This window comes from Choristoneura fumiferana, chromosome 27 (genome assembly GCF_025370935.1).
Source record: "Choristoneura fumiferana chromosome 27, NRCan_CFum_1, whole genome shotgun sequence".
Classification (NCBI taxonomy): domain Eukaryota; kingdom Metazoa; phylum Arthropoda; class Insecta; order Lepidoptera; family Tortricidae; genus Choristoneura; species Choristoneura fumiferana.
The window spans coordinates 4,455,249-4,472,160 of record NC_133498.1 but is presented as its reverse complement, the minus strand read 5'-3'; the positions used below and the strand labels follow the sequence as shown (position 1 = coordinate 4,472,160).

General features: G+C 39.9%; 1 protein-coding gene across 1 annotated transcript; it reads left to right on the top strand.

The window, feature by feature from the left end:
- Positions 1-1,212: 1,212 nt before the first annotated feature.
- Positions 1,213-15,439, top strand: LOC141443626 (serine protease 33). Its single transcript, XM_074108966.1, has 10 exons — positions 1,213-1,514; positions 5,878-6,246; positions 7,360-7,543; positions 8,487-8,607; positions 9,530-9,578; positions 9,723-9,803; positions 11,379-11,499; positions 12,959-13,206; positions 13,454-13,561; positions 14,074-15,439. Exons 2-10 carry the CDS (start codon positions 5,940-5,942, stop codon positions 14,250-14,252), a joined length of 1,398 nt encoding a protein of 465 aa, XP_073965067.1. The 5' UTR covers positions 1,213-1,514; positions 5,878-5,939; the 3' UTR covers positions 14,253-15,439.
- The last annotated feature ends 1,473 nt before the right edge of the window (positions 15,440-16,912 follow it).

Below are 16,912 nucleotides of genomic sequence, written 5' to 3'. Positions count from 1 at the left end.
TGACGTAGAGTCAAGGAAGTCAACAACCGGTTATTTGTTTTTAATGAATAATGGACCAATCACTTGGACAAGCCGTAAGCAGCAAACCATTGCGTTATCCACTATGGAAGCTGAGTTCATGGCTGCTTGCGATGCCACAAAGGAACTCCTATGGCTCAAGCAGTTCTTGTATGAGTTAGGAGAGCCCCAAAATTCTATAAAGCTTTTTGTAGATAATCAAGCCGCTATACGATTAATTTGCAATCCGGTATATCACCAGAGATCAAAACACATTGATGTAAGGTACAAGTTTATTAGAGAAAAGGTTGAGCAAGGAACATTGACAGTAGAATACATTGAAAGCTCTAGCCAGTTGGCAGATTTTTTAACAAAAGCACTTCCTTGTCAAAAGTTCTCTATTAATAGAAACCGAGTTTTATGTTTAACGACGAATGGGTCTAATTAAATAGTGGGAGGTCAGTTTTGTCCATACCTAACTGGATTGTGTTTTACCTTATATTTTATTGTTGTTTTTCATTAGAAGAATACATTGTCAATATGTTTTATTTACTTGATGTAAAATTAGTGGGAGTGTTAGGATTGTAATTTTACATGAAAGAGGTTTGTAGTATTTAGTTTCATCTATGGTTTGTTTAGAAGATTTTCTGTTATGTCAGTTGGGTATGTCAAGTAAATAGAACTACCAGCTAAATATATTCAATAGTGTTACAGAAATCTTACTGTTTTATTGGTAGCTTGCTAAACTCTATCAGTTATGATCAAAACACCGTATTATTAACAAGCTAAAATCCTTAAACATAGAACTCGATTCTCCATTTCTAAAAGCAAAACACGCAATCAAATTAGTCACCTTCGGCCACTTTCGATAATTTCACTTCCTTTGCCCCGACATTGAAATTTAATATCATATTTTATTCATAACCAAACCAAACTTAATATAAATAAATTAAAAATTAAATACATATCCAAACGCTTTACCCAAGCTGGGTTTAAGATTTTTCCAAAGGAAAAACTTTTACTACGAACTTAATGCTACAACGGATGAAATTGGAACTAGCAATTCCTTATACATTTTTCAGTTTTTGTATGGATAGTGGCGCTTTGATCGGCGGCATGTTTAAATTGGTGGTGTACTGTATTATAATCGTGACGCGCGTCGTGTGCAACCGGCTTAACTACTGGTTTAGAGAAACCAAGAACAGTTCGCTTTGAGGCGCTGAATCTTGACCACGGCTCGAGAGTTGAATTAAAAAAAGTCCGCTGTCAATTTATTTTGTGCGGTGATCAAAAAAATTGACGTTCAAATTTTTTGTATCATTTTTTTATTTATAAAAAAAAAGTGTTGTAAAAAGTGATACTGCAGTGCTAGTGATTAGCTCGTTTGTGAAGTTTGACACTTTTTTTAACAATCGCGTAAATATCACTTCGAAAAAATTAACAAAAAAAGTTTTTTTTTTTTAGTGATAAAACTGTTTTAGTGTGAGCGAAAGTGTTTTTAGATATAAAAGTGAAAGGTACGGAGCTCGATCGGTGGAGAAATGTTTTGAAGATGTCTTTGTGTATAGCTGCAATATATATTCCGTCGTATGGCCTAGTTTAAGACTTATTTTAAGCTTTGAACGCCTTATAGGATTCATCATCATCATCATCGTCATCATCATCCCAGCCTATATACGTTCCACAGCAGCAGGGCTACTACGAAACTCGAAACTCGAAGTTCGTGTCGTGCGGTCCCTCTGACACTTATACTATTTAATACGAGAGCGAGAGGGACGGTACGATACGAACTCCGAATTTCGAGTTTCGTAGTAGCCCTGCTGGACACAAGCCTCCTCTCAGAATGACAAGGCTAGGGCCATAGTATCCATGCGAACCAAGTGCGGATTACGAACTTCACGCACGCCATAGAATTCGTAATATGCAGATTTAGAAAGAAAAACAAGACATTTATTCACTAATACGGAAGACACACAAATAAAATTCCTCACTATGTTTTCCTTCGAGGAAAATTTCAAATGTAATTTCAGAGGAGTAAATAAAAAGAACGGAGACAGCGCTTCCGAAGAACGTGCAAAATTGTTAACTATTTTGATAGGGTTGTCTAAATACGTTAAGACAAATTAAACAAAACATTTGTTAAATAGGTTTTCAAATCACTCAAGGGATGTATACATGGCTCGTAAGTTCATTCTAACACACGGACACACACACATCCTTATATCTCCCACACACACACACACATCTCTCTAACAAACTTGATAAATTAAATGAAAGGAAAACCACAAAATCTGGACTTATAAATTCAATGGGTCAACTTAGCACTTTTACTCAAAGACCCATGATTCGATTTGTAGCATTCGAACATGGCGGATGTAGACGATATCTAATTTTGGTATTTCTGCTTCTTTGGCTAGTTGAAGTATAATTTTGATGGTGTTTTATGCGGCGATTAACCTTAACAGTGAACAGTGATCACAAAATTCTATATTGCTCTCGTGTCTGACATTTTTTAATGCGCAAGTGGTCTCCGCGTGGTTTCTGGAATTTTGCTATCAAGTTGCAAAAACTACAATCACCGTACAACGTGAATAAGAAGAATATATATTTATCTTTAATTTAACTGACGTTGGCCCAAGCCTTATGGCCGCCATTAAGAGGAATAAATAAATAACTCAAAGACCCATCTGTTTACCTACTTATTTAAGTAAGGTAATAATTATCATTGACGTCATTTAATTAATCCATTAAAATAACGTATTACTATTTAGATAAGACGATTGCAATTTGCACGTTTTTGTTATGCAGACTCCTTTCTGAGATGCGATATAACTACGTGCTTACTACGTGTATGAGGTAAATAATTAAAATACTTTAAGATTTCATGGTTTTCCTATCTAAAAATAAAACTATCCTAAAAATAAACTTATTATATTACAATTCGCCTAAGTCCCCCCGAAAGCTCTGCGGAAGAATGCCCATAGGGCTGGCTGCATTTACATATATGTAGGTACCTAATCACATACTTTAAGTATTTAAAAAAACATGCATAGAAAAATTCCAAGCGATAATTTACTTTGTACTCAACTTTTTCGAAAGTGTGTATGTTCGTCTGCATTAACATGACAATAGCTTTAAAACGAATGCCTTTCAAGTGAAACAAAGACGTGTTTTCTATAAATTTTACTTGTTGCCTAATGGCTTTAACAGATTTTTCATCTATTGTCAGTTCATCATCATCATCATCATCCCAGCCTATATACGTCCCACTGCTGGGCACAGGCCTCCTCTCAGAACAAGAGGGCTTGGGCCGTAGTTCCCACGCGGGCCCAGTGCGGATTGGGAACTTCACACGCACCATTGAATTGCTTCGCAGGTTTGTGCAGGTTTCCTCACGATGTTTTCCTTCACCGCAAAGCTCGTGGTAAATTTCAAATGTAATTCCGCACGTGAATTTCGAAAAATTCAGAGGTGCGAGCCGGGGTTTGAACCCACGACCCTCTGCTTGAGAGGCGATAGGTCAAACCACTAGTCAGTATTGTCAGTTATATTCTACTAATATGTATTACAAATGCGAAAGTTTATGAGTGACTATGTTTTTTACTCCTTCACGCTGAAACAACTGGACGGATTTGGATAAAATTTGGTATGTAGATAGCAGGACTCGAACTAACAACCGTTGGGCTTAGAGTCATGAAATTTGACATGATTGTTTTTAATGTAACGTCAATGAAAACCACGATTTAATTTTTTAAGTGTACGGTCATGGAAGTAATACATGAGCCACCATTAAACCTTTTTAAGGCAAAAGTCATTGAGTGGCAAGCGTCCGGGTCCCGGCACACCCTTGTTTGGCACGCGACCGGCTCCCGGCAGCCTGTCAAAAACCCGTGAGTGGCAAGCGACCGGCTCCCGGTCGTTGGCGGGTGTCGTATTTCACTAATAAATATAAACCGTTAGACCTATATCTGGCTTGCTTATTTGCAAAATGCATTCATAAATAGACAAGGATGCCATTTATTAACGGCCGCGACAACACTACGGAAGAAATTTCGTTCTATCGTTTACTTAAGTTTCACTGTGCGCTGCCGTGCGCTGGTATTTTTGGAAACATCGTATTTTAACGATTTTCCTCGTTAATTAATGTGATGACACTATGACGTTTACTGTGAAATGGTTCCAGGTGGCTCGTCAATTAAAGTCCTTGGCCGTCAATTAAAGTCACCTGCATTAAAGTCTGACACAATAAAGTGTTCATAAATATGTGATACGTGCTTTATTTATTTACGGTAGGACGTGTCAGATATGTTTGCGCGCTTTGCTATGGCATATGTTAATGTAAGGTGACTGTACACGGATATCAGATAGAAAAAACTAGTCAAGTGCGAGTCGTTGTACACTTCAAGTTATATAAAGTTTTAAAACTGGGTGATTTTGGAGACAATAGCGGGACCAACTCTACGCCCTCAGTGATTGATAAGGCTCGTTCACATTATACCTATCTATTGAAGTAAAATGTCCACGCCTTTAAATGCAGAGTGACCCTACACTTAGCAAAAATTTTTTTTTTCAACATTAAAATTGTTGATCGAAGTTAATCTCACTTACAGGGTAGCCCGTTTAGTACGACTTCGCACTTACAACCAACCGTTTTTAGCGACGTAAGTGTAGGCGTAGGCGTACCTATGTTTGGTTTTAATATTAGCCACCATGAAAGTACATCCGTTCGTTTAGTACGGCGTAATATCACCTTCCTGGCCGTCGTTATAACCGGATTCTACTATTGGTACTATTTATAGTAGCCTTAATTGGTATCCTTCCTTTCGCAGAAATATTATTCCCAAATATTTCATTTGCCAAACTGTTTTATTTCCCAACTCTAAATTTTCTTCGAATTCAATTTTTTTCTCAGTAAGTATACATATTTGCTTATGTTTTGTAGAACACAGTAGTTTAGGTTAGAGATTTGTTTTATGAAAGTTCAGAAAAAAATATATAAGCTGAAGCTGAGGATTAATCCCGACATAAAAGAAACTTGAAGTTTATATTATGAGGTTATATTATGAGCGATATAACATTCGATTTGTGAAGGTAAACATCGTGAGTAAACCTGCACACACCGGGGAAACAATTCAATGGTGTGTGTGAAGTTCCGAATCCGCACTGAACAAGATAATAAATATTATGTATCTATCATTCCTCCACATCTGTCTGTCTGTAAACTCAATTAGTGTTGCATTGATTAGCCGGGTCGCGGCCCACAAGCGCGGCGGAGCGTGCAGCTTTCGCCACTAATCGCTGGAAGGGGGCTCGCATTTCACCGGTTAAATGGGGGGTTTCTACTAAAACTTAGATATCACTCTTTAGAGTTCAGTAGCCAGAGAGGGGTTTTGGGGTTCCGTACTTCAAAAAAACGGAACGATTATGGCAGTGTTTTTAAAACTGTGGGTTGCAACTCAGGGGGTCACAAAATTTTACTCAGGGGTTTCCCGGGTAAATGAAAAAGGTATGTGTATCCAGGCCTCATCAATAAAAAATATGTTTAAATGAGAAAGATATGTGTTTTTTTTTAGACGGTACTACTTACTTGTATGTACTATCTATCCTGTGACAGTAGGTAAGCGCTTAGGTATTTTCAAGTTGCAATTATTTATCTTTTTAGTTCACACGAACGAACGTCACATGTTCACAAAAACGAAAAAAAAACTTCATTCTCCGATTTCTGTGATAGACGAACTATTTACATACCTACATAGGAAGTACGGAACCCTCGCTGCACGAGTCTGACTAACACTTGCCGGTTTTTATGACATAAGCTTGCAAACAAGTGGTTCCATTGTAAAATGAAGTAGTAAAAGTTATACCTTTTATTTGTTACAGTATAACTCCTCACCACAACCCGCCAACGACGATATGTCATCGAACACCCACACACCGACACCATGCCAGCGGTGAGCTCGACATGGCTCCCATACAACCATCATAGCTCGAAGCACATACAAGAAACAAACCACTTCACTAACCATGTACAAAAGAACTTCAAACTTCATAAACAAGTAGAAAAAAATACTGGCCACCTAAATAACCCAAGCCATGGACAAGAAAAACTTAAAACAGGTCATAGACAAAGTAGAGGGAAGGTGTTAGAGCTCACAAGATGGCGGAAGAAAACAAAATGGCGGCTGAGTTCTGGGGTCCTAATTCCGTTGATGATTTTGAATGTCACGAGCCATGCGGAGGCAGTTGAATGTAAGTTTTATGTTTAATAAATTACTATACTAGGTTTTTCCCACTAAACTTAAACCAGATTTGACAATTGAGATTGGTTTTTTGGAATCTTTTTGTATTTTTTATTTCAATTCCAAATTTTTACTTTTACGGTCATCCCGTAAAACCTAAATTGAAAATACAAACTGAAATATAGATGCACAGAAAAACCAGAAAAATAAGACCAGCACTGGGAATCGAATCCAGGTCCTCGGCATTCCGTGCCGTGTGCTATACCGCTACACCACTGCTGGACAACAGTACAGACACGAATTTCCCCTATGCACCACATATCTCAGCTTGTTTGTTTCTTATTTAGCCACTTACGCAGTGGCGCTAGCGATATCTATACCGTAGCTCTCATCGAGAAACTTTCGGCATTCCATTGGAACTAACCAAATTAAGACAGTTGACAATTGAGTTGAAATTCCGGGATTTTACTAAATTCCAAAAAGAAAAGGAAAAAGAAAGAAAAAAGTTTTGAAAAGTTCCCGAGTGGAGACCGCGGATCGGCAAACGCAGCGTAGGACGTCCACCAACGAGATGAACGTATAACCTGGTTAAAGTCACGGGTTCACGGTGGATGCAAGCCCCTGCCAACCGAAGCAACTGGAGGTCTATGGGTGAGGCCTATGTCCAACAGTGGACGTCCTATGGCTGAGATAATGATATAATGATGATGATGATGACTAAATTCTCATGGGAATTCCCAAAAATTACATCCCGGATTTCATTAACGTTGCACGTACAGCTGTGCCAAATTTCATGTTTTTAAACGTAGCCATTAATATTTCAAAATTGTATCCCAATCCTTTGGGTATATCGGGATAAAAAGTAGCCCATGTGTTATTCCGAATGTTCAGCTATCTACATACCCAATTTCATCGAAATCCATCCAGCCGTTTTAGCGTAAAGGAGTAACAAACATACACACATACAAACTTTCCTATTTATAATAATACTGGGCGGTAAAAAATCTGGCACTCAAATGTATGCAGAATAAGTAACTCTGTATGAAGAGTGGGCCAAGTAGGATAAAATACTGCCAGTGACCTTGACTAGTGCCTTCCCCCCTCATTTATCCCTTTTTTCAAGCTCTCACCAGCCGTATGCTAGCAACACTGCTGGGCTACCCCCTATCATGCAGCGTCGGTGGAGAAGCCCGCGAATGCTCCCTGGCGCTGACATGCTGGCTGCGTGGAGGAGCAAGGACGCGTGGCTGCGGGGGCGGATGGTTGCTAGCTTGCTGTGTTGCACGTAAGCAGGAGGACAATCACAGGTGAGATATGTAGCGCCATCTAGTATCGGATAGGTGAACTTTTACCAGTCTTCAATCAGTGTGTTGCCAGTGATGACATATGGATCCGAGACTTGGTGCTTCACTTTATATTGTAGGCTATATCGTTATTGGTTAAAAAATTAAATGAGCCAATCGCAAGCAAACGTCAAACGGACCTGATGATACTAACGCCATCTAGCGATCATTCGCCTCTGTAAAAACCCTCGTTGCTCAGCGAGTTATGGAGAATGCTCGGGGTTTCTCTACGAGATCGAAGCAGAAAAGAGGAGATATGTAGAAGAACGAGGGTTACCGACATAGAAAGAAAGAAAGAAAGAAAGAAAGAAAGAAAATATTGAATTGCCAACAGTACAAACAATGCAAGACAACAATATTACCAATACAAGATAGTAGTCTGCCCTGCGGCATAGGCAAGCGAATCAGCTTGTTGAAGTAACAATGGGCAGGCCATATAGCAATGAGAACAGATGGCCGTTGAGGCCGAAAAGTTCTCGAATGGGGAACGTGGATCGACAGTGGATCGACAAGCGCGGCGTAGGACGTCCACCGAGATGGACCTGACCCGAGAGAGACCCGAGATGACCTGGCTAAAACCGCGGCATACGGTGGATGCAGGCCGCTTCTAACAAGCTACTGGAGGTCTATGGGGGAGTCTTAAGTAAAGCACTGGACGTCCTACGCCTAATATGATGATGAAAGATGACTTACCTACCCTCATCCTACACCGTTTGATAGAATTAAGTAAGCGATTGTATTGTACCTAAATAATTTGTGGTAACGAAAGTGTAATGAAGAGAAACATGCCTGTTGCTAGTTTAAGTTGGCAGGCACTTACATGAAAGAAACTAACGCCATCTAGTATCGAGTAGATGAATTACCTTCGACAAATGGACTAAAGATTTATTTGTATTGCATTTTTCAGCTCATCCAGCGTATCATCGGAGTGGCGGTACAAGGCTCCACCGCGCCTGCGCAGCGTCCCACAGCGCAACGTAGTGCCCAATAATGTGTTCAGGCGGCGAGTGGACGATGATGCCAGTCAGGTGAGTTGGGGTGATTTTTACACGGGGACATCCATTAATTAATTACAGGGGTCCATCAAAACCAAACCCAAACTCACGTGGAGGGGAGGGTGGTCTCGGAAAATATAACGTTATATTTTTAAACAATAAACAGTGTAAAATTGTGTGAAAACAGCTGAAATTTACATTAACAACTTATTTACATTAAAAATATGCATTTTGAAAAATCTCTCGTGTGACGGGGGGGGGGTCGAGCATAATCTCATGACATCTCGCCAAGTCGTTAATGATACACGGTTACACTAGGCACGTTTTCTACCGTTTTCACCGTTTTGGCCGAGTTTTCACACTACGAGTATGACCCAAAGTGATGATAATTATTTTGAATGTTGTTAATAATATTTTTATCAACAGCGGGAGGAAAAAGAGCAAGTTGATCACCTGATGTTAAGTTAGTACCTATAAACCAAAAGCTCCAAAAGACTCACTATACCATTATCGTCCTTTGAGGGATCAACACATTTCTTCTTTAATTTTTATGGTAGTTAGAAATATCGCTGACAGGATTTGATTTCACAATATCGCTGTACGTGGTAGTAAATTTGATTCTTAAACAATCATATATCAGCCTATATACGTCCCACTGCTGGGCACAGGCCTCCTTTCAGAATGAGAGGGCTTGGGCCGTAGTTCCCACGCGGGCCCAGTGCGGATGGGGAACTTCACACACACCATTAAATTGCTTCGCAGGTTTGCGCACGTCTCTTCACGATGTTTTCCTTCACCGTAAAGCTCGTGGTAAATTTCAAATGTAATTTCGCTTATGTATCTCGAAAAACTCAGAGGTGCAAGCCGGGGTTTGAACCCACGATCCTCTGCTTGAGAGGCCATAGGTCAAACCACTCGGCCACCACGGCCGATAACATTTTTTTTTTATTTACAGGTGGACTGTGGGCTGCCAGCTAGCAGAATGCTCCAGAAAAGGATCATTGGTGAGGACTTTTATGAACCAAGGTCATCGCAAGAGTTGTGGGCAATCGGTAGATGCCGGCAGCAAGTTGTTATTCAACAGCCTCTGATCAACAGGCAGGTGCCTTCCAGCTGATGACTATGATGATTTCTGCTTTTATACACAGGAGGCCGCGAGGCGCGGTTTGCGGAGTTCCCCTGGCAAGCGCACGTGAGGATCTCAGAGTTCCAATGCGGAGGAGTCCTAGGTACTATGTACTGCAAACTTTTAACTATGATACTTTTGCATAATTAAATCAGTCTATAAGACAGGTTACGCTTTCCTTGACAAGCGGATGAGCAAATTAGAGAACCTGACTACGAAGCTAGAGGTCCCAGGTTTGATTCCCGGCCGGGGCAGATATTTGTATGAATACGAATGTTTGTTTTCGGTTTTTGGATGTTTATATGTATTTAAGTATGTATTTATCTATATAAGTATGTTTAAACGTTGCCTAGTATCCACTGTAAAAACTTTGCTTAGTTTGGGACTACTAATTGGTGTCAAGTGTCCCATGATGATATATTTTTTTTACATTTTCCTATCAAGTATCTTATATAAGTATCGAAGTTCCCAAGACGATCCCATAGAGCTTATGGGAACGGAAGCAATACCATGCCCTCGGTACCGCTCTGCTTTCAGAGCATAACATAAGTGCGTGTGAGCTAACTTTGGGGGATCCAAAAGCTTATTGGTTACTTGACCTGAAATGTATATTTGACGGTGGAAGCATTCTACACTTCCACTGAACGTAGATATAGTTCGTGTCTAGTTTTGTAACTAAGGGACCCCATACATCCCTGTATTATTATTATTTTGTATTTTTTTTTTAATTGTATACTGTAGTTTTTAAATATTTTATTTGTAATTATTTTATTTTGAAAAAAATGACTTACTGCCAAGTTTCTTGCGGCGCATTCTTCTTGGCAATGATGGTCTTTCCGAAAGCGCTGGTAGTTAAAAAAATGACGTGTAAGAGTGCCCATTGAGGCCTATTTACTGAATAAAAAAAAACAAGCCATCGTAACACAGCGTGGTAGTCCAAGGAGTTGGAGACGTACAGCCGAGTGTTTTAGCCGCTGAGAGTCCGGCACTGTCTGATTCCTCCCTTCCCCATCGTTCATAATGATTTCTCCCGACTACACACCCCATCTCCCATAAAGCACCTTGTAAAATCTTACTTCTTACTAATATTACAAACGCGAAAGTTTGTATGGATGGATGTTTGTTTGGATGTATGTTCGTTACTCTTTCACGCAAAAACTACTGAACGGATATGACTGAAATTTTTCACACAGGTAATATATACCCTGGATTAACTTATAGGCTACTTTTATCCCGATATTCCCACGGGATAGGGATAAAATCTCAAAATAATAACCGCTAGGTTTTGAGTCATGAAATTTGGGATGTAGGTAGCTGGACGTCTGGAATAACACATAAGCTACTTTTTATCCCGATATTCTTACGGGATATGGATAAAATCTTGAAATTTCAACCGCTGGGTTTAGAGTCTTGAAATTATGGATAGTTATATAGTTAGCGATCTAAATTTTGGGAATTCCCAGAGGAGTTGTATAAAATCCCGGAATTCCAATTGAAACTACTAGATCGAATAGTTTAGGCGTGCGAACCCCTAACGGCGGGTAGACTCTAGTATTAAATAAAAGCAAATACCCTGGCCCTTATGACGACTCAACCCCAAAACAGCGTGGTGACAGCTTTCTAGGGCTATGACAACTCCACTGTGGTCGCAACTAACCGTGTAACTTTTTGTCGTCAGTGTCGCACTGGTTCGTAGCGACGGCAGCGCACTGCGTGTCCCGCGCCCGGCCGCGCGACATTGTCGTGTGGCTCGGCGCACACGACACTAGCGCTGGATCGGACACTGCGCTCAAAGTTGGGTAAGAAACATTAATACCTAAATTGTAGTCCATTATCATGATCATCACATCAGCTGTAGAACATCCACTGTTGGACATAAGCCTGCCACATAGACCTCCAGTTGCTTTGGTTTTGTTGCCAATACTCGCCACGCTCGGTAAGCGGGTTAGCAAGATGTAAGAAAGGTTGCCAAGAAAAGAAGAAGTAAGTGGCTAAATAAATAAAGAAAGAAAGAAAGAAGAAAGGTTTATTTTGGCTCCATAAGTGCCACCTAAAACTAAGACTAGAACTAGCACTAAAACTATGTTACTTGGTGGTAAATAAGAAACAAACAAGCTGAGATATGTGGTGCATGGGGGATATTCGTGTCTGTACCGTTGTCCAGGAGTGGTGTAGCGGTATAGCACGCGGCACGGAACGCCGAGGACCTGGGCTCGATTTCCAGTGCTGGTCTTATTTTTCTGGTTTTCTGTGTATCTATATTTGAGTTTGTATTTTCAATTTAGGTTTTACGGGATGACCGTAAAAGTAAAAATTTGTAATTGAAATAAAAAATACAAAAAGATTAAAAAAAAACCATTGTTAAGAAAAGAAGACTCTGCTGCCCACATTCTGGTATTATCCCTCAGCCAGCTTCTTCGACGCCAACTGGAGAAGCGAAGGGGACAACATTCTAACGCTGAAGCCCTAGATGCATGAAAGCTTAACCAAGTGTTTTCAAAGCCTTTTCGTCGTATTAAATCGCAAGTTACCATCAAGAGGACCACAGAACTACTAAATAAAAATCTAAAGAGTGTCTCTTTATGCATTACTTTAGTTCCATCCAGTTTCATTGATTGACGACCGGATAGCCAAGCGATTAGAGAACCTGACTATGAAGCTTGAGGGCCCGGGTTCGATCACCGGCTGGGGCAAATATTTGTATGAATAATACGATGTTTCTTCTCGGATTTTCGACATTTAGTGTGTACCTATTTATTATCTATATTAATCTGTTGCCTAGTATCCATAACACAAGCTTTGCTTAGCATGGGACTAGGTCAATTGGTGTCAATTGTCCCATGATATTTATCGAAAATACAAACTGAGACATGGATGCACAGATAAACCAGAAAAAGAGACCAGCGCTGGGAATCGAACCCAGGCCCTCAGCATTCCGTGCTGCGTGCTATAACCCCTACACCACAGCTGGACAGGAGTCTAGACACAAATTTCTTCTATGCACACACGGTGGAGTATGGGGTTATAACACGGAGCACTGAATGCTGAGGACCTGGGTTCGATTCCCAGTGCTGGTCTCTTTTTCTGGTTTTTCTGTGCATCCATGTCTCAGTTTTATTTTTGATATGGTTTTACGGGATGACCGTAAAAGTAACAAATTTGGAGTTGAAATAAAAAGTACAAAAAGACTCCAAAAAAAAACCTATCATAATACCATCATATTTATTTATTTATTGATTCTACTACGATTTTCTGCAGGGTCGTCCAGAAAATCCTTCACCCACTTTTCCAGTTCCGAATGACGCAACCGGACCGTTACGACGTGGCCTTACTCAAGCTGTCACGCCCCATTGCTTATGCCAGCCACATTCTGCCCATCTGCTTGCCGGAGCCAACCCTGGAACTAAGGGGGAAGAGTGGCGTCATCGCGGGATGGGGGAAGACGGATACCAGCAATGGGCATACGGGGACGAATCTGCTGAGGTCTGCCACTGTGCCTATACTGAGTAAGTTCATAACACCGTTAGATTTGAGTCAACTAAATAAGAATCTGAAGTAGTCACTCCTTTGACTGACACGGCATGTATTGAACATCGATCGTTGTATGGTAACAATTTCTCAAATATAAAAAAAAATCTTCAAAGACATCAACTCAAACATTGACCTGCACAAGGTAACACCTGGTAGATGATTACCTTTTTCTATTTAATATCGCAGCAACAAACCACATCTTGAACCATCATTCATCTTCAGGTACCGAGCAGTGCATAAAGTGGCACCAGAGCAAGCAAATATCAGTCGAGATTCATTCGGAGATGCTCTGCGCGGGGCACCCGGACGGCCATCAGGATGCTTGCTTAGGTATAATTCAAATATAGCAAAACGGTCCTTCGAGGACGTCCACCAGCGAGATGGACGGATGACCTGGTTAAAATGGGTTCATGGTGGTTACATGTTGCTTCTAACTGAAGCAACTGTAGGTATATGGGGGAGGCCTATGTCCAACAGTGGACGTCCTACGGCTAACAAGACGATGCTGATGATAAAAATGGTCCTGAATAGACGGGAGATTATGAAGTTCCCAGTGAAGATGATGAAAACTAGGCCGTCATAATTTTTTTTTTTTCTTTTCTTTCTTTCTACAACTCTCAATCTGGGAGACAGCAACGAAACGTGTATAGGCCAAGTTGGTAGTGATGATGATAATGTACTAGACCCTAGCAGCGTGTGCATGTGAAACTAGTCCCGAGCGATAGATATGCCCGCTACAAGCACACCACACTTGATCACGAATTGCGTACACACTAGATAATAATAGCTATATCTCAGTATATCATAAATGTCAGTGTTAAAAATATCCTCTTCATTGCTAGGTGACTCCGGCGGTCCCCTGATAGTCTTCGACAGCGGCCGCTACTACCTGGCCGGCATCACTTCAGCCGGTTTCGGCTGCGGCGTTGACCATCAACCCGGCATCTACCACAACGCACAACTCACAGCGCCCTGGATGCGACAAGTTTTAAACCCGCCAAACAACTATATCGACTTTTAATCGTATTCCTCAAAATACAAAAGTCACCAGTCATCACTGAAGTAGCAAGCGCCTAGCGCCATCTAGTATCGAGTAGACGAAACTGGAACTAGCGTGACTTGTAGTCCGTTTAGAGTACGTGTGGCTCTCTCTAGCGGCAAACATATGAACTACAACGCGCTGGGAGCAAACGCGACTAGCGCGACCTATTATCAACAAACCGCTACGACGGAGAACTAGTTCAAAACATCCCTCATACATAATCCCTGCCTACCCGCATATTCATAGTACAGTCAAGTGCAAAATCATTTTACTATTCGAATTAAAATACCACCGCTTTATTACGTCGGATTAAGAGTTTCCATACTTTTATCATATTTTTGAAGCGTTGGATAATTTCGTATTTTTACACCTGACTGTACTTACTAGAAAGCTAAATTATAGAGGTGTATGTACATAATAATCACATAAATAAAGTTGTCCGTGTGATCACTAAGGATACGTTTGCGATATATGAAGTTCTAATAAAGTACAAATTTTTGACATTGGTCAGAATCAAACAATAGCCAAAATGGTTAACGAATGTAAAGGGAGACAGTTACAAATTTAACGAGTAATAAATACCTAGGTAGTAGATCAAAACCTATTCCTTGCCTATACTTGATTTGGATAGGTATTTAACTAAATGTAAACAAACTTCAGCTGCCAGATTTAGTACATTTAAGGATTTTAAACATTTTACTTATCTACCATTGTAATTACAAACTAGACTAGTGTATTTCAATACAGAAATGTAAATGTTTAGATAGTTTAATGGGGAATTTCAATATTTAAGACATCAGTTGACGTTGTTTTGTTTATATTTAGTTAATTGCCTATCCAAACCAAGTATAGGTAGGTACTGTTATTAATATACTTAGATAAAATAAATGTGAAAGTTTGTGTGTCTGATACTCCTTCACGCAAAAACGACTGGGCGGATTTGGATAAAATGTAGTATGTAACTACGTAAAAAGCTGCAAGTCTGCAAAAACACATAGGCTACTTTACTTTTTATGTACAGTCGAACAATTTGAATCACGACTTAGGGTGGAACCTTTTAACAATCAATTTCACTATGATTTCCTAGACAAAAAGTATGAGACGTCAACATGACATTAATAGCACAAAGATTCCACCCTGGTCGCTCAAGAACTTGACTTCACTTATACCGGCACTTGATCGCGTCTTGTTCTGCTAGTTATTATGTCAGTGTCTGACTGAATTCGATTTAACGTTTTAAACTTTCGTGATTCTCACTCATAGTCAAAATACCATATACGGGTCTTATCACGCTATTTTTACACAAGTAATATTTACCTCGACGTTTCGGCAACGTTACAGTTGCCGTGGTCACGAGTAGACTGAAGTGTGGGGTGTCAGTGTGTCGTGATACGAGTGCCGGTACTATTAGTGATCAAGTGCGGGTAGTTCGAAGAACTCGCGCTGCTAGGCAGACTTGACACCCCACACTTCAGTCTACTCGTGACCACGGCAACTGTAACGTTGCCGAAACGTCGAGGTAAATATTACTTGTGTAAAAATAGCGTGATAAGTCCCGTATATGGTATTTTGACTATGAATTCGATTTGAAAAAAAAAGAGAAATCATCTCGCCATTTTCATGCATTTACCTAATTATTTAACTATTTAACTAACCTTAATTTATAACTTGTAATTAATCACTTAGCTGATGTGATCTCTCGTTTTGTATTTTTATATTTTATTAATAATTGTTGTGCAATTTTATTGTGAAATTAAAGTTAGTAAACATTTTGATGGTTGTTTTATTTTCTTGTCGGTCATTTTCCATAATTTCTCTAGTAGTAGTATTTGTACTAGGTGCTTGTAATATTATTTGGAATATTTCAGAAGGCTCCTATTTAATATTATAAATGCGAACTTTTGTGTTAGTGTGTGTGTGTGTGTGTGTGTGTCCTAAAACGGCTATCGATAGCTGGGCATCTATGTACAGAAATACATAAGCTCCTTTTTTTTTCACGGAGTTCGTCCGCTGCTTCGCACCCGTAAATAATTACATAAAACAGTTGAATTGAAATTCCGGGATTTTACAATTTTTTTACGACAGCCCCAACCGCATCCTGAGTGTTTTGGTAAACCGCTGGGACTCCGCTTTTCTCACCCGTTGGATACGACTGCATCAAGTCAAGTAACAGCAGGTGTGCTTGTCAGTGTAGGTATTTGTAATTCTGTTGTAATTGTGTATTGTAATATGTATTTTTTGGTCTGTAATAACCTCTACTTTATAAGATTAAGGGGCTGTTTCACCATCCATTGATTAGTGTTAACTGACGGTTAAATGTGATGCCGTCTCCGTCTATTCGAATGAAACAAATAGAGAAGTTTAGATTAAAATCATATTTAATACACCTTAAAACCGGACCATAAAAATATCGAGCATGCCACAGTGTTGCATAGTCCCCGTTTTGTTCGGAAAAAAAGGAAAAGGTTTCCGAAAGACAAAACTGTCTCAAAACACAGACATGCATTGCCCCGGAACGCATATTTGCCATAATTCATTTCAGATATTGCAAAATATTCAAAAAATTATTCTAATTATAAATAAACCCGCGTAGCTCACCCAAAAACTATGAGATTTGACATTTCGGAGACCTCACGCTA

Coding starts and splice junctions, on each gene's coding strand:
- LOC141443626 (XM_074108966.1), top strand. CDS start 5,940: ATGCCAGCGGTGAGCTCGACATGGCTCCCATACAACCATCATAGCTCG. Junction 8,608..9,529: donor TGGACGATGATGCCAGTCAG/GTGAGTTGGGGT, acceptor TTTTATTTACAG/GTGGACTGTGGGCTGCCAGC. Junction 9,579..9,722: donor GCTCCAGAAAAGGATCATTG/GTGAGGACTTTT, acceptor TTTTATACACAG/GAGGCCGCGAGGCGCGGTTT.